Consider the following 20,012-nt stretch of genomic DNA (forward strand, 5'->3'; position numbering starts at 1 on the left):
TAAATAATAATTGCTACCGTGTAAGGCTAATTGATTTCAAATCGAAATCTAGGAAAATCTATTTAAAGTTTTAAATAAAACTGATTTTAAATAAATACAATCTGATATATATTTTTAAAAATAACATGACAAAATTGTAGAGGATTATTATATTAGTTTAAACTCTAATCATTTTAATCAAATTGAATATGAAAGAAGAAATGTCATTTTTAAAGACTATATAATATTATCTATAATATTATCATTTATATATGTAAATGTGAAAGAATTATACATATATTACATGAGAATTATACATATATTATATGAAAATTATGAAAGATGTAAATATTTTCGATCCATTTCTTATTATCACTAATCGCATTAATGGTAAATAATACAAACTCATACGCTTGATCTCGCGTTAATTACTTATATCCTGTTTTAGATTACATGCACAAACAGAGAAAAATATACACTAGTGATTGACATAAAATTTTTATAAAATAATTTTCTGATATGATTTATGGCGATGATTTGTTGGGGTTATCTCTTATTTCGTTTTTCTACATGACACTGCAAATGAAACTTTAATGGTCCAATTAATACGACTGAAATCAACCAAGATAACAGTTGGAAAAAAACGAAAACGCGTTTTCTCAGACTCCGCGTACCAACTATCAGACAGATAAGAGTGTTACTGTAAGAGTGGTACGAACTGATACAATTTTATCTTTTTCTTGCTCATTACGAAATATAATGCGTTAATTCTTGAAGGAGCAGTGACTTACGCAATCTCGACTTGTTAACGTCGTCGAATAACGCTGCCATTCATTAATCTTACCGTGTTCATTTTCAAAGTTCAAAGAGGATTTGTTTGAGAGTGGAAAGTTCTGTGCAAAGGTATATAATTTTCTCTAGAATAGTTAATTACATCTATATTATGATTTAAAAAAGAAATTATAACGATACAAGTACATTGCGTTCGTTTCGATAATAGTGACTTGTAATGTAATTATAAATCATCAAATATTAATTATAAATATAGAAAATATTTAACATGATATATGAATATTTAAAACGATACTTTTATGTATTATCTACAAATTTTAATTTGACTAAAGTTAGTTGATTTTTTTAACATAAAAGTTTTTTGACAGCTATTTTTCAATTTTTTGCAAAATTTTTTTCCCATCTTTTAAAATATAATAAAAATCAAATATTGTGAAATTATGTGAAGAAAATTTTGTTGCCTCGTATCTCTGAACAGTAATTCTCTCGCACAGTTTATTTAATTTTCAATTGAAAAGCATCGATCATGTTTGAAAGTTTCAATATGAAAGTTTCACAATAGTCTTATTTCTAAACCTCCAATGTTTACTTTGACTGTGGGCGGAAACGCGCATGATATTTGTCGGTCCTGGAATAATTTTAAATCATCGCGTTGTGGAAAGTTCGTCGCGAGAATTAAAGTGTTGACGGCATACGTTACGAACAATGTGAAATTAGCGTCAGCGATTCTCCGTTCCATAGTTTTCCAACGATGATACGTCTCTCATTTTCACCATACGTATACCATGACGTGAATTTATCACCCGTGCAGCGTGTAACGTTGGGGTTTCTCGCTGGTCCGGACGGCACCCTACGTCGCGCTGAAATTGTTTTGCGCTTCGAAAAACGTGCGGTATCGCGCTCATCTGATACATTGCACCAAACAACGCTGCTGCATTGCTCGTGTTAGAACAAATACCACGTGATGCACGTATATGCATTTTGTGCAACGTGTGACTTTCAATGTATTAAATAGAATATTCATATATCCTGCGTGTACGCGCGTTGTCGAAATTTGTTTGTGTATATTATTGTCAGTATAGATTTAGTTTAATCTTTAATTTACATCCCTTTGATTTTTGATTGTTCATGGGGGAGAGATAAATCTCAATATGATATATTGTTCGATATTTATCGGTATTATTTATTCAAGTTTAATATTTTTTTATTCATTAATTTTGTAGTATTAAATGGATACGTCAGGTGGATTAAAGCTTTTAAAAATAATTATATTTTATTTTTTATACTTAAAATTAGTTTGTTTTGTCGATAAATATTCTATTTAGCAGTAGTACGTTTAATTAACACTTCATAATATTTTATTAAATATAACAAGTAAAAAACTTGGTATTGATATGTATTATGGATTTTATCATATCACTACGAGTAAAATCGGAAAAATAGTATACTCAGAGAGATGCTCGCCTTATAAAATATATGTAAAATATAAATGACATGATAAAAATTTATTAAATGCAATAAACATGCCAATGTCTCACAGACAAAATTTAGCTGCAGATTAGATTGCACGTACGTTTTCATATGCACATCTGCAGAAGTAGGAAAATCTTGTTTTCTCCACCATATTCCTCTCGCGGTGCTCACATTGCTGGCCGAGTTTTCGGTGCATGATAAACGAAGTTCTCTACGCGCGAATAAAGTTCTACCCTGGATACGCCGTAAACGCATTGACATAGTAAAAGCGGGCATATATAGTGCGTCGTAAGTCGAATGCTGCGACGAATAAACCGAATATTTCTTTTCCAGGAGGACTTGGAACCTCGCGAAGATGCGGGACCGGCTCTCGTGGTACATGGTCTTTCTGATCCTGCCGACAATCCTCTTGGCCAGGTCGCTCGATAAGGGTGAGTAAAAAATAACAATCCCTCTTTTTTCTCGTTAGAATATATAATATACTTTGTAGCAGGTTTCTTTTATACGTCAACCTTATGCAAATAACTCGACTCGTCGCATAAATATGAATTTTGTAATATTTATTTAGTGTATATTTATTGTTTTGCAAGAGAGAGCACATTATTGCTACTTATGCAATTCAACTATTTCCAATATTTTTCATTGGTCAAAATATGTATAAAAATAATCACGCATAATAAATTTCCATATTATTAAAATACCAATAAAATTCGAAAAACAAATAAATAACTCTTTGCACTGAGTTGAATAAAATTGCAAGTGTTAAATTTTATCATCATCGTAGTCATTAATTTCTTCATCAAGATGAGAAATATTAAGTAATAATAACGAATATAGTAGATTAAATAAAATAAATTTTGGGAGATATATTTCGTCACGCGTGAGTAGCATAATAATGCACAGAGACATAAGTTTGATAAATTCCTAGGCGCGCATTATTAAAAAATGTCAGAGGACTTTCTGTGTATTAAATTATAAGGCATTATATTATAAACGCTCCACCGCGGTTCAAAATAGTCTTTCAAATATTGTGAAATTATTAAATGCCTTTTATATATCAGCTGAAGTGCGAATATAAAGCTTTCATTTTCAATTGGCATCGAAATCCGCGAATATGCTTTCTCGGCGCATCTATGAGGAAGGCTTTAATAATGCTGCCGTACGGATTTCGGCCTAATTGCACTAATTCGTAACGAATGTTAATGTTTTAAAATATTTCGGTGCATTTAAATATTATTGAAAATTTCCATATTAACAAAATATACTTATTATTTAAAAAAATGTTAGTTTAAAAAGAAAATATCTCTTTGCGCGAGCGCAGACCTCTTAGCGTAAAAGCTTCGGGGTTAATCGCAGGTGAAACTTGAATGAGACGCTCGAAAAGTTAACGCTCGAATTTACATTTCGTGGTACAGGTCGTATTAGGACGCATTACGTTCATAAAGTATTAATCCCGTCTAAAGAAGGCGATATCGTGCAAGCGTTCTCCTCATAATTACTTTCTTAGTAATTATCGAAGTAGGGTGCATATTAGGTACACATTAGGTGCGTGATTTTATATTCTTGCATGCATTACTGCCGAAGATTGTGAAATACTTACCTATTTCTTTGATATTAATCGAATATAATTCTGATTTAATTGGTATTCACTGACATTACAGTAAATGTATGTATGTATAAATTACAATTGAAATAAATCTATACTTACATTGCTAAAAAAGAAAGTTTAAGAAGGAAAGAGATGACAATTCAATATAGTTTGATAAATAATTCTTTGATTAATCGCAGATGAAACTTGAATGAGACGCTCAAAAAATAAAAATGAGTTAATTAATCAAAATTCACATTCATTAATCAAGATTCAAAAATTCAAAAAATGTTATGACTTCTAATATTATTAATATTATAATATATTATTATATATTTTATATATTAGAATTTAATATTTAAAAAATTTACATCAACGGAATATGCTGTAAATATGTATATTTTCCTATGAAAATGCTTAGCTTACTTCAGAAAATATATACGTCAACTTATACTAGATAAGTGACACTAAGTAAATAATTCTTTGCGCGTGATGAATGTGATGACACCTAGAGAAGACCAGTAGAAAAATAAGGATGCGCGCACGTAAAGATGTGCCAGCATGCATGCTTTGTAATGCCTGGGAAACAGCGGCAGACGGAGAGCAAAATATGAAACTCGCAGCTAGAAATGTTACTCCTTTTCGTTTATACTTTCGCGGAGAAATAGCTTACTAGTGGTAGGCGGATATATTTTTCTATGAGAAATCCTTTTTAACGTATCAAATCATCTTGTTGGTTTGTGTGTGTGTGCTTGTTTGCCTATATGCGTATCAAACATCAAGTTTTTAGGCAAAGCGAAAAGGCAGAAATACAAGAGAGAAAACGTTTTTCTACTTTCAAGACAAACATTGAAAAAGCGGAAATAAGTTAAACGTTAGCGCTTGCTTGAAATATTAAATATTTTTAACTTATCATCTTTTAAATTTTTGAAAAAACAAGGAAAAATAGGTATATCAATCTAATTACTTTTTAAGTCAATATTTTAAATTATATATTTATTTAAAGCGTAAACTTTTTAATATAAAAAATGCATATACCTATATACTGATAATAGTAAATTATATAAAAAATTCTTTAGCTAAAAATTCTAAAGCTTGTATTTTTTCCAATGTATTTTTCAATATTTTTTAAAATTTATCGTAGTTTTATTTTTGTATCTACGAACTAATTTTTATAGATAACATATTGTATCATATCTGATTGTTCATCTGTATCACAGTTGTGATGCGTATTCTCACGATACTCTTAAATGAGATAAAAAAATAGTAGAAATGTTATTATTTAATAGTATATAGAAAATATAAAGTTAGTAACTATAAAAAGAAAACAATCGAGAAACAATACAGGTATACACGCGTATCAAAGTTTTTAACAGGCATTTGGTTTACGGTGGTATAAACACGATGAAAGTGCTTCTAATTAAAATTCTCAGCATCAGTCGATCAATCTTCAAGTACAACACGAATCGTTTATCCCAAGCTCACGTATACACGTTCGTATGCATGTATGTACAACTAACGTGCGAGTCATTAGCGATGAGAAACAAGAAGGAGGAGCGTAAGAGAAAGCTTCGCGATGGAAACGCATGAAAGACGTGCGGAAAAATAATATCATGCATTTTCCAGTCTGCCGCTCGTTAAGGCCCGGTGTCTAAGAAGTGAGATTTTTATCAATGAGTATGTTTACACGTCACCCTTAATCGGGGTTTATTTTAATAACATCCGTAGTTCTGAGACTGGCCAATCACAGCCGTTACATTCTTCAGAGGAATGGCTGTAATTGGCCAATTTTAGAACTACGGATATTATTAAACCCGATTAAGGGTGATGTGTAAACGTACTCAATGTCGTGCTTAAGTCATGTCAGAAAAATAGATACAGATTCGCTTGGTCAGCCGTCAATAATGGGAGAGAAAACAGTCGGAGTACGATATGTGAGAAAAACGCGAAAAATGCAAGTAAATACAAATTCAAAACTACGTGTAAAGAACGCAGTCTTTTTGTCGGGGGAGAAATAAAAAATAAAAAAAAACGAAAAATCTGTAAAAATGATAAAACGAATATTTCAATGTATAAAAAAGTACAAAACACGTACTTTTAAATATTTATGCTAGATAGTGACATATGCATACCATACTTCCATAAAAGCAACTCGGTGTGCAATAAATTTACGCTACACATTTCTACTTTTGCTACTTTTTCTTTTATTCAAATGCTTTGCGTATGAATATTTTTTTGCTAATATACATTGTTATTATTTTTTCATAACACTCTTGCAGAATGGAGAGAAAAATAGGAATGTACGATATTTGTTTTAAAGCGCTGGTGTTTACTTTTACATATTTATTTATATACATTTTCACAAAAGAAAAAGATAAAAAGAAATTGATGATTATTTGTAAAAAAAGAGAAAAAAAATATTAATTGCTTTTGTGCACTGCGTTAAAGCGCGAAATCACTTTCCTTTTTTCGCCCCTGCAGGCAACTGTCTGGTTTCGTGAAGAAGAAAAATATTTCCGACCTAGGCGCGAAATAGTTTCGAAAACGCGACATTGTTGAAATGATGAAACAAATGAAAACCGGTGTTGCCTAAAATTTTATCACCGTGCGTTTCGCATCGTAGCAAACGGACGATGATTAAAGAGTTTAACGCCGATCGATCAACCGTATTGTTACATACAACGCGCAATCGAATGCAGTGTGATTTATATTGGATAAAAAAAAGTGCCGCGTTAAATGAAAACGCGTTCTAATGCGCAACAATAATAATCGCATCTGCATCCTGATCGTATCTGTAGTTGCATACGCATCTGTCCACACATTCTTCATCAAAATCCATGAAATTGTTCCCATACCTCGCTCGCTAGGCACGCGTAATCGTCAACGTATGGCACGCAAACGCAATGGATACTTGGAATTCGAACTTTAAAAAGGATTTTTTGCTTTATCATTTATTGGATTATACCATCTATGTAATCTTTTTTAACTTTTTTTAATTAGCAAATAAATAAGAATTTTAATTTTGGATAAATTACTTATATATACAAATGAATTGCTTACGAATAAATACGCGTTTTTATTCTTTATTAGTTTATCGAATTTTGTTTTTGTGGTTTAATGTTAAAAAAATTGTGTAATTATGATTTAGGCAAATTTATGTGAAAATATCTATTTTTTCACTGATGAGAAAATATTAGACACTCAGTTTTTAAAATGTTTGTCATTACGCCGTGACATATAGCACGGAGAGATGTATTATTATCGTTATGGAGTCTTATTTCGGAGAAATAAGACTATATATGCTGGATAAATACTGTCGGACACTCTATTATGACCGTCTCTAATCGGGAACGCCCCTTCTACGATGCAATTTTGCTCGCGTTGCTCGACAACTCTATGTCGCCTTTCTTCGAAACGTATAAGGGTGAATAAGAACAAGCGGAAAAAGAGAGAAAGAAAGAATAAATAATGAGCGCGCGATAATCAGCAGTGTGGAGAACCCACAGTCTCGTAGACTTGTAGACATGCAACTACCTACTGCCTACTGCAATAAAAAGGATTTTTCGTGCGTGCAGGTCGACACCCACTATCCAAAGAGGAAGTATTATTAAGGCTACGTGATGGTCGTTTAAAAGCTAAGAATAGCTTGGCTTTTTTGTCTTATATTAGTGGCTATAAAAGGAAAGTTTTTTTTATCGCGACGATGAAAGTTTTGTTTGCCATCGTTGTTTTATAAGTATTATTGCTGGAGATTTGTAATTTTTAAAAAATTGCGTTTATTATATGGCGAAAATAAAATTGTACATTTGAGAAATTCTATTGTTGATATTTTATCAACTCATGGATTATGTATTATTACTTAAGATAATTATTAAAAGATTGTTAAAAGATACTATATTATTATTCTCACAGAATATTATAATAATTCGATATATAATTATTAATACTAATTACTAATTAATTTTTCAAAGGCATATTTAGTCGGTCGAAACTTGAGATTTTCCATTTATAAGCATTGTGAAATATTTTCCACCCTCGAGTATTACAGGCAAGAATTGTCTCTTGATAACTTAATCGCGTGGAATCGGCATGCCGCTTTAAAGGGCTTTCCCCTCTTTGAAATTGAAATCGCGCCGAGCGCATTTAGGTGGCTTTCCTGGAATCGTTACGCCGGCATCCATATTTAGGTATCGGAAATTCCATAAAAGGCGACGCGAGAAGTTAATTCGGGTCTTCCTCGCAGCCGATATTTAACAGCATAAAAGGCCGACTTGAAATTCCACCTCATTACATGGAGAAATTACATCTCGTTTTGCGGTAGAATTCAAAAGACACTCGTAGGATTTAAAGCAGGAAATTTATTTAAATCTAAAATTTATATGTGACGAAAGAAAGGGAAAGAGAGGAATTATTAATTTTCTCATCTACTCTTATATATATTTAATCTTATATGTATTTAATTATCGTAAAATAAATTAATTTTAATTATAAAAGTCAATTAATATTATATATTTAATTTATTTCTGGTATTGTATATATCTGGTATTGCATAAATCACATTTTTTGCGAGATTATAAAATTCTTTGAATTATAATAATTTGAAATTATTGTCATTTATATATTAATATCGATAGACCATTTTTTATGTTATACGTAACAAAAAACGAAAAAGAAATAAGATAACGGAATAAACATTACTTATGGCAACATTCCCTATTAAACTTCTTACGGTTTTCACACAGGCTTCTAACACAAGTCTCTTTCACGGCTCTTTCAATAACAAGGCAAAAAATCCTTTGATTATCCTCAATATTCTTATTCTTTGTTCGATAACTAAAATAATGGGTATACATAAATAACTTTTTTTCTTTTTGTGTATCTGTTGGTTGCGTGAATATGATAATTGCTTCAAAATTAATAAATCGAAATCAAATCATAAAGTTTAAGAAAAAGTTTTGAGTTTTAAATATCGATATATGACATTTCCATACAGGATATACATATATGTATTACTACTTATGTCGTACTTATATTTTACTTTATATTCTTTTTTGAATTTTTAATGCCAATGAGTTTTTAATTCCGTAATATAATTATTATCACAAAATTTGTGCATGTAATGTTGGGTAAGTAATATTAATCTCCGTTCTATATAAATCATTTATCATTCTTCCTCGCAAATCACACGAGAGTCCTTCTTTTCTCAACAATAAGTCTTTTCGTTCACCGAGTTAGCCGATTATTCTCACGAATGACAAATTACGTCACTTATCCATCTCATTATTCAAACGCGCTATTATCCCAAGTACAAAGTTTTGGTGCCTGAGAGATACTTGTATCGGTAGTTTGCTCGACGTCTGCCTGTGAAAAGCCGCCATTCTTTTTAAGGCATATCGTCGACTCTTAAACGATCTCATCTGACGTGAACAACCGCCAGGCTATTCGGGAGGCACAATTACCTTCAGCAAAAATATAAGGAAAGTTGCTATATCGATGCGCCTGCTAAAAGTGTGCTCGAGAGGCATCATCGTTCCTCCTTGGTTTCTTGAAAACTGCAATCTCGATTTATCTGGTTCAAGACATCTTAGATTCTAGATTTCTTATTTTTGTCTCTCGTGTTCTAGAATCCTTAGTTTCTTAAGTAGCAAATTTCTTAAATCTTGTGTTAGAGTTCGTGGACATATTAGATCATAAATTACCTAGATTTTTTGGATTTTAAATTTTTTCGAGATTTAAAGTTTGCTAGATATTTTTAAACTTTAATGTTTTTATGTATGGATATTCTTCATAACTTCAATACTCGCTTTAACATCGCTAAACGGTTGTTTTATGTATTATACTATAATCGTATATATAATAATTTTTATTCATTTTTATACATATATAGCTTTTACATATATTTTCAATCTTCAAAACTTTGATTTTCAAACAGGCTTATTAGTCTGGCGTATACTAGTGCAAGCTAATCAAGTTTAAATATTGCAGGATTAAACAGATTATTGATGATTATGAGTTATCAGAAAGTTTTATCATTAGTACAAAAGATTAAAACTATTGACAGGATGAGACAAAATAATTACTATATAAAAAATATTTTTATTGATAAATTATCACCATATAATACATATTGCATGTCGCAGAAACATACGTTTTTATATTTTTTCTTTTTATATGCACAAAAAGATATTATGCGATATTATTGTACGCGAAACTTATAGAAAATGGCGTGAAGTCATTATACATTAATCTTTTTACGCAATAAAAAATTAAAATAATCTTTTATTGCATAAAAATATTAATGTATAATGTATACATATACATATATAAATTTAAATATAAGTTATATTTAAATATAAATATAAATTTAAATAAAAGATTATTACTATAATTTTTTAATAAAGATAAATGAGATAAATTAAGATAAATGATAAATTTTAGCTCGTTTTCTTAGAAAAATTCAAATAATGATATCGAAACTAATATATGTTGTTAAGTACTATATGTGAAACACCTCTCATAATATTTATGTTGCTCTCATTGTCAGTGTCAGAATATTTATTGGAATATTCCCCAGTATTCAGTCATTATGAATCACATTTTGCAAATCAAACATGATTTTAATTGATAAAGTAGATTTCAGATCGCGAATTGGCATATTATAAATGTCTAATTTTATAAATCTCATTATATATATAAATAAAAGATTTAAATCTGGCTCAAGGCGCAATCAAATTTATTAAAAAGTTTATTGAATAACATAAATCTATTCTCTCTTTTTCTCTCGCGCGCGCGCGAGGAATAACAAAGTCTCGATCGGATATAAACGAAATTCAAACGTAAACATAACTTGTTTATAATTCTCGTTACTACGAGGTTGCTGATAATAGAGGGGTTTGTATAACGCGCTGCGTAAGAAGGTCGAGGTCTTAGTCAGTCGATTGCCAACCTTTGCTTGAGAAGAACGTGAGTATAGATTGCCACTATACAGAGAGCAATCTGTTACGGAAATCAACATGAGTATTACGAGATGTGTACTATAAGTAATCTTTTAACTTTCATAAGCTGCTTCAAAGTTTGAGTTTCCATTTGTATATAACTATTGAGAAGATATAATCTCGCGCAATAAATATATAATACTTTATTTCAAATAGTAGATAAAGACTTACTGAGATTCACCTTAATCTTATCTTCGTGGAGATTCAATAAATAATAAGGGTAGCATCGTCGCAAAAACCGATTAATCGGACATGATTGTAATAAAAAATTGTCGTCTAATGCAAAATGATTAAACGATCGAACTGCATCTCTTTCGCTCATATAAAAAATGAACGAATGAATCTAGTTTATCGAATAAGAGAGACATTTCCCGCAAGATTATAGCTTTCGCACGTTACCTGGAGGACTCTATTAGTTCTAAAGTAATGAAAAAGTGAAAAACTGTATTTATCTATAGCGATGCACACTCTTCCGTCTCGTAACTTCTTCTCGCCTTTTTTCCTCCCGCGATGCATCCATTTCACGATGAGTAAACTGCTACCCATCTTCTCTGCGATACACACGCGCATATACAACGCACGTTACGCGGCATGTAATTTATGCAAAGCTGTCAAATCCGGGAAATGACATCTTATACGCTCGGTCCTCGTGCTACGTCGTAACGCGAACAAGAGAATAGAATGTTGCATGAGGAAAGCTGGCAAGATGACTAAAAGTGCATATAGGTCTTGCGTTTCGAGAATGTTCGCCGGTGAGCGAGAACCTCTTACTTCCTCTTACCCTCTTAGATCTTTTCGGTTTAAACAATTCGGCGAATAAGTTCCTCGTTGTAAAAGCGCTGTCAGTACTTGATGTGATCTGAAAGCAAGAATAAATTTCATTGCTCGAGTTTTAGCAGCAACGAAAGTTGGAAAAGTCGCATCTCTCCGTTCTCATTTTTCTTGATGTCTTATTTATCTTACATTTGCAGAATTTTCTTCCCACTCTCTCTAACAAAAATATTATCATTATTATATAACTAATTTAATTTAATTAATTTTTTTAAATATTATTTTTACATTATATTTTTATTAATAAGCGTCACGAAATGAAAACTTAAAAATACTTTGCAATTAAGTGAATAATTATCTAAATATCTTTTCAACAAACTCCAGAAATCGTTTACACTTTCCTGCCGATCCATTGGTCATGTCAACGCTTGCAATCCTTCGATGGCATATTATAGTTTCTGATATAAGCACGGTTTTGAGTTTAGCTATATCCCACATCAATGAGCTAAAGCCGTTTCAACAGTAAATTGCACACGGCAGTTTCACACAACATTCCAACTGTCACAGAATAGTTCATAAACATATGCAAATATAAAACATTTAATATACAACGATTAAAAAATAGCCATTATAATTCTACGATATCTTTGCATTTTATATATAACTTTCAATTTTCTACATGAAATATGAATGAATTTTCTACTTTCTAATAAACTGAATCAGATTGTGTTAAAAATAAACTTTTTCCGCCTGAAAATTTGAATAATCTCATCTATTTCCCGCGATTTATTTTACCCCATAAAGCCTCTTTTCCAATTATTATAAACCGAAAACTGTGTTGCTACTCTTTGACAATTTAGCAATGGAGAAGATCGACTCCAAATTGTTCAAAGGATCTATAGATGAAAGGAGAGAGACGACAGTCACTGACAGCACGCATCTCTGTAGATGTAGATTTCGCTATATTCATCCATCTGACACTTCGACAATCGCGGCCGAAACCTAAACTCGCGACGCGATTGCATATAAAACGAGATTCGCGCGCGAGATGTGTCCCCATAGGCGAGAATATTTTTCGTGTTCTTCGTGAACGTGTTGGGATAAATATACATACATACATACATTATATACATACATACATGCATACATACATACATGCATACATACATATACATATATACATGCATATATTATATATATATATATATATATATATATATATATATGCTTATTCCCCGAGGGTGAACCAACCACCTTTCCCGCGTATGTACTGGCGAGATAAGCTCTCTGCTCGCTTTTCGCGCCGGCCTTTACTGGCCGCACCGTCTCTATGACGACGATGACGACGCGAGGTTGGTAATGCAATATTATTGGAGATCGCGGCGATCTCTCGTGTTGGCCGTTGGTGGATACATGACCGGTGGTTTGCACCTGCGATATGCAAACGACGCAAATCCATTCCTATCCATACCCACTCTTCTTCTTATTTCTGTCAGGTCAGATGATATTGGAAAGCGAGAACGCGATAGCGTTCATGGAACTTGGATTTCTCTCCTTTGACCGTGGAAATTTGTCTTTCGCCAGATAGGTACGCGATTAAAATGGTAGAACCGTTATGAGACATCTGTATTTGTACTTGTTGGACGGCCAGAGGATCGAAATGAATTAATATATATATATATGAACAAACGAATTCATCGATTTAGAAATTTGTAGTAAAATTAAATTTTTTTAAAAATCTGTTTAATTGTGGATATGAATGTGTAATCATATTAGCGATTTATATATAGTTATTTAAAATTTTGCATTGATTTTATATAATTATATAATTTTATAAAATCAAGTAAATATTATAAAAGCATGGAAATTTTCGTCTCTTAATTTAACTCGGAATGTTTCTACTTTTTTACTATTTAGACTAAATAACATATTTGATAAAAATGTCAGAGAGATACATATGTCTGTGGGTAATATTCTGCAGATTTGAAGATATCGGGGCAAAGCTTTGCGAAACCTCTTTCAGTGAAATGGAATTAATTGCGAGACAACTATGCATGTTTCTGGCAAGAGCGCTAAGAGGGAATTAATTGCATCGTATATGCCATAGATAGAATTATTTGAGAATGTCGTGTATCTAGATTACACGCATAGCTGTCGGCGATATATTTTCCATTGTGGTATACGTAATTACTATACGAGCAATGTATTTTAAGCGTGAGCATACGACTCTCTGTCTGATTAATTCGCGGATATATGACCTGTTTTTGTTTAAACTTTGGTGGAAAATGAGCGCAAGTTATATATCAAGGTGTATTTAAACTTTGTTTTTAGCTATGACATATACATTTCTTTTTTTTTCTAATTTGTGTAGAAATATATTTTATTTATTTAAATGAATATTCAAAGATATATATTTCATAATAAAACGCAAATATTTTTTATTATAATATAATTAATACTTGCGATAGTAGTATGCAAAAAAAACCTTTATTTGTCGCAAATTTACTATATTATAATACACTAGCGGATCCTGACGTCGATAATGGAGGGGTTTTGCAAAATTATTTTATTTAATATTTTTGGGGTTTCATGATTAGCTTTTATTCCAGGATCAACGACGTCGATAGCTCTTTAATGTTTGTTTTTCTTTATTTATATTTTTTAAATAAATTCAGCAAAATTGTTTCTTTTAATTTGCAGGGGGGGGGGTTAAGCCCCCCCCCAGAATCCGCCATGTGTGTATATATATATATATATATATATATATTATATAGATATAAAGAATTTCTCGTCTTAATTATTTTCATGCAACGAAATTATCTCATCATTTCGTCCTGTCTGACTTAATCTATACTTAACTTCTTGAATGCGTAATTAGTATAATTTACAATGTATCTTATACATACATATTGTATATATAGATATAAAGAATTTTGCCTAATTATTTTCGTGCAACGAAATTATCTCATCATTTTGTCGTATGTCTGACTTAATCTACACTTAACTCCTTGAATGCGTAATGAGTATAATTTCCAGTGTATCTTATACATACATATTGTATATATTATATAGATATAAAGAATTTTGCCTAATTATTTTCGTGCAATGAAATTATCTCATCATTTTGTCGTATGTCTGACTTAATCTACACTTAACTCCTTGAATGCGTAATGAGTATAATTTCCAGTGTATCTTATACTTTTATATATATATATATATATATTATATAGATATAAAGAATTTCGCCTAATTATTTTCGTGCAACGAAATTATCTCATCATTTTGTCGTATGTCTGACTTAATCTACACTTAACTCCTTGAATGCGTAATGAGTATAATTTTCAGTGTATCTTATACTTTTTTATATATATATATATAATATATATATAAAATATATATATATATATATATATAAAAGTATAAGATACACTGTAAATTATATTCATTACGCATTCAAGGAGTTAAGTGTAGATTAAGTCAGACATAGGACGAAATAATGAAATAATTTCATGCACGAAAATAATTAGGCGAAATTCTTTATATACATATAATATATATACAATATGTATGTATAAGATACACTGTAAATTATACTCATTACGCATTCAAGGGGTTAAATTTAGATTAAGTCAGACATAGGACGAAATGATGAGATAATTTCATGCACGAAAATAATTAGGCGAAATTCTTTATATACATATAATATATATACAATATGTATGTATAAGATACACTGTAAATTATACTCATTACGCATTCAAGGGGTTAAATTTAGATTAAGTCAGACATAGGACGAAATGATGAGATAATTTCATGCACGAAAATAATTAGGCGAAATTCTTTATATACATATAATATATATACAATATGTATGTATAAGATACACTGTAAATTATACTCATTACGCATTCAAGGGGTTAAATTTAGATTAAGTCAGACATAGGACGAAATGATGAGATAATTTCATGCACGAAAATAATTAGGCGAAATTCTTTATATACATATAATATATATACAATATGTATGTATAAGATACACTGTAAATTATACTCATTACGCATTCAAGGGGTTAAATTTAGATTAAGTCAGACATAAGACGAAATGATGAGATAATTTCATGCACAAAAATAATTAGGCGAAATTTTTTATATATATATAATAGATACAATATGTATATGTATAAGATATACTGTAAATTATACTCATTACGCATTCAAGGAGTTAAGTGTAGATTAAGTCAGACATACGACGAAATAATTTCGTTGCACGAAAATAATTAGGCGAAATTCTTTATATCTATATAATATATACAATATGTATGTATAAGATACACTGTAAATTATACTTATTACGCATTCATGGAATTAAGTTTAGATTAAGTCAGACATAGGACGAAATGATGAGATAATTTTGTTGTACGAAAATAATTAGGCGAAATTCGTTGTATCTATATAATATATATTATATAGATATAAAGAATTTTACCTAATTATTTTCGTGCAATGAAATTATCTCATCATTTCGTCCTATGTCCGACTTAATCTATACTTAACTCCTTGAATGCGTAATGAGTATAATTTACAGTTTATCTTATACTTATATATATGTATATATACACTAGCGGATCCTGACGTCGATAGCTCTTTAATGTTTGTTTTTCTTTATTTATATTTTTTAAACAAATTCAGCAAAACTGTTTCTTTGCAAGGGGGGGGGGGTTTAACCTCCCCCTTGCAAAGAAACAGTTTTGCTGAATTTGTTTAAAAAATATAAATAAAGAAAAACAAACATTAAAGAGCTATCGACGTCAGGATCCTGGAAAGGGGGAGGGGTTTAACCTCCCCTCCTTCCAGGATCCGCCAGTGTTATAATATAAAAAACGTAAATCCCTTTTTTTTCTAATTTATTTATTAATCTTAAATCGACAAATATAAAAAAAAGTTAATGTCAAATTTTATTTCGAACGAGAAGATTATGCATATACAATGCATAAAAGCATGGATTTAGTTCGCGAGTAAATGTAGATTGACCAGATCGACACGGTCGCGCATGATCGCGACGGCCGATATAAAAGCGAGTATCGTAAGATTACAAGAAATATTGTAACACGATATAAAATATCGGTGACTGTATTTGTCTCGGTATTTACCTTGGCCGACACGATGTCGTTGAACCACGCGACTGTCATGTATTTATGCGCCCACGTTCCTTCATATGCGTGGTACCATACGAATACGATATATTATGATACTGCTTGACACCTCTGTCGATTGGAAACGATAGGAATGTATGTCCTACGTGTTTGTTGGCCGCTTATCAGGAAGGGTGGTGGAACACGGCACGAGATACACGCTATATTAAGCTTTGACCACACGTATTTGATACGTGTGCAATATATTGTGTGTATGTGTAGCCAGACAGTTATTGACCTTTCGATAAATAGACAAGTTGATAATGTGTTCATTCTACTTTCGAAAATTTTTAAGTTCTCTCTCTCTCTTTACAAATTAACACTATTTAATATAAATTAATATAATAATATTATATATATATTTTTTTTTTATAATAATATTCTTTATAATAATATTTACATATCTTTATACTAATATTTTTTATAATAATAATAATTTTATAATAATTTTTAAAGATTTCGTCACACCATAGAATATACTTGATCGCAAATTATAATAGACGGGTGAACTCTATTAAGGCAATGGACAATATTGCAATTATGTTATCAGGCGCCGGCAATTCTTTTACGAGTTCCTTAATGAATAATACATTTGGCGAAAGGAAAAGATCTTCTCACGCTTCTAGAATAGGGTTAGAGGCTGTTATTTATCGCTGTGGCCAATAAGGAATGCACCCCTAAGACTTTTCACTTCCTTCTTCGAGGACAGACTACAAATGTGAACATTAAGTACTAATGTGTTTTCGTTACCAGGTAACCGTAGCGTGTTCTATTATCGTTACTCCTTCCCAAGATTAATGCCGTGTAGACTTAAACGATGTTCGATATTTGATTAAACGAAGCTATCGGATTACGTTTTATTTTTCCGGAAGAATATAAATAAGTAATTCACACTTACATCTTTTGTTTTTTTAAAATAAATAAATTTTTAATGACTATCTCACACTTGGAATAATGCAATTATTCAAAAAGTCATCGCAGCGGAATTGTGTTTTATTGATTTATACAAAAGAGAAGTGCCATAATCTTATTATCATAATCACAAAATATAAACTGTAATTAATAATTAATGCAGCGATAGTAACAGCTTCTAATCTTATAAAAAGTAGGAAAGTCTTTGCGATTATCAATTATAGTGATTATGATCAAGTATAATTTAGATGATATATGTTCTCGACCGTAAACAATGGCGGATATACTCTAAATAAAAATTTGAGTATTCGAACGGTATAAAATAAAATTATCTGATATAAAAAAGAGAAAGTAATACTTTATATAACATTAACACGATACATTCATATTATTCGTGTATTTTACATATTATAAATTAAACAGTATTATATAGATATCAATACGATAGATAAATATACAAATTTTAATTTAACATATAAATATATGATACTTTTATATACTTTTATATAAACAGTATAATAGAGTAATATTTTACATTAATGTAAAGCAATATTTGTTTTCGCTACGTTTTATATATTCATGGAATTCTTCGCAACGTCACGTTTTATTATGACTATTACAACTACTAGAATTTATCAATAGCATACGCCTCTCTCAATCGACTTACAATGAATAGCAACTTTGTTAAATAGGACAAGGGTGAGATATCCTGTTATTCAGTTTCGCAACGCTATCAAATGACAGAAGACAGTATACTGGATACTATGTCATTGACATTGTGCATCCAGTATAGTGCAACTGTACAGTCAATTTCACTTGTCACTCCAAAATATAATCTCGAGTGCATTTTTAGCGATTGTATCGATATCTTTATCAAAACATCGCTTATAGAGATGTTTGTGCTAGTGATGGTTTAACATATCACATTTCATCCATCAGATCAATCGATATATGTGTATATATATATATATATATATATATATATATATGTATACATATATGTATATATATATAAAATACTCAAATGTTTTATTTGTTGTTTGTTAACTGATCTTTCTCTGTCAACTATTTTTATGAGTAATATTAATTGTTAAAAATTATTTTTTATGAAAAATACTTAATATACACACAATTTTTTGAATCTTTAAAAGATTATAAAATTTTAAAATGTAAATAATTTTTGTTATATATGTACATACCTACTGTATTTTGTACTACACGTATCTCGATATGGCACATACACCTGCTGGTCAGCAGATTTGACAGTATTTGCCGGAGCAAGACTTTATGTATATCGAAACGCTGACCAAGCTTGCTTTTGATTCTATACCAATACGTGTTTTTCGAAGCTTCGACTTCTCAATCGAAACGCGTCATATTGACGTAAATAGTAATTTTAAAAAGTATCAATTTAATAATAACTATACTTGTACAAATTTGTTCCCTCGAGTGTGTTCCCTCTCTTAAATTGACTTAGAAAATGTGTACAAAATTATATCTATCTAACTTGTGTGTGCGTCAAATAATAATAATAATTGTCGCATATTAGTCTGCGAAGGAGCCGCATATTCTTCTTGTGCTCGCAATAAATACATTATAATTGTTCCTATTACGGTCATTTAACGTAGAGTCGTATAGAGTAATATTTACCTTCCTGAGTTGGAAACAACGCTTGCAACCGATCCCGAGACTTTCCGTGGAAAAACTTCGTGGTCGCGAAGAGAGCGCGGGGGCGTGCATTTTTACGGAGACCACCCGCGTGGAAAAAGGCGAATGCTGGTAAGCCACGATAAGCGTTAATGGGCCACCGCCGGGCTTCATAAAAGTTATTAAATTCCTGTCAAAAGCTGTACTTTTACGGAAGCGGCCGTTAGAAGAGCGAGAACGGGAACACACCTGGCACACGATCGAACCGCCACCATAGCGGTCGGTAGAGAGCGCATTTGCAGATAGCTTTTAGACTATCGACCAAACTTTAACTATCCGTAGAAAACGACGAGTACCGCGAAAGTCCAAGATGCAACGCGCTTTACGAGACTTTATCCTTTAGCATCTTGACACGCACGTTGATACGGTCTCTACATCACGTACGTCATGCGAGATGTTATCTTTATCACATGGGTTTTTATAGCGTACATTTGCTAACTGAAATTCCAGTTGTCATCCAAGTAGATAAAAAAAGTAGAAATACAATATAATGAAATTATGCTTTTTTTTCTTGATAAGATTATGCTCATGTATTATTTTTCTCTACCGAGTCTGAAAATAAGCGCGAGGTTAAACGTTTAAGAAATTTTATGTGTACGCCAAT

General features: G+C 31.1%; 1 protein-coding gene across 7 annotated transcripts in view; it reads left to right on the plus strand.

Annotated features, from left to right (window-relative positions):
- The window catches only part of Dpr12 (defective proboscis extension response 12), a 258,892-nt gene that overhangs the window by 122,063 nt on the left and 116,817 nt on the right, over positions 1 to 20,012 (plus strand). For 3 of the 7 annotated variants that reach the window (XM_083050444.1, XM_083050446.1, XM_083050445.1), the window contains exon 2: positions 2,578 to 2,675. In XM_083050444.1, coding sequence (XP_082906570.1) covers positions 2,600 to 2,675 — 76 coding nt within the window. In that variant the 5' untranslated portion in view covers positions 2,578 to 2,599. Of the gene's footprint in view, positions 1 to 719; positions 883 to 2,577; positions 2,676 to 20,012 lie in introns of those variants that run through there. The other 4 variants (XR_014426479.1, XM_083050443.1, XM_083050447.1 and 1 more) reach the window with 3 other exon arrangements.

Source organism: Prenolepis imparis, unplaced genomic scaffold, assembly GCF_030444845.1.
Source record: "Prenolepis imparis isolate NDT839.2.m4 unplaced genomic scaffold, iyPreImpa1.0 SCAF_11, whole genome shotgun sequence".
Classification (NCBI taxonomy): Eukaryota; Metazoa; Arthropoda; class Insecta; order Hymenoptera; family Formicidae; genus Prenolepis; species Prenolepis imparis.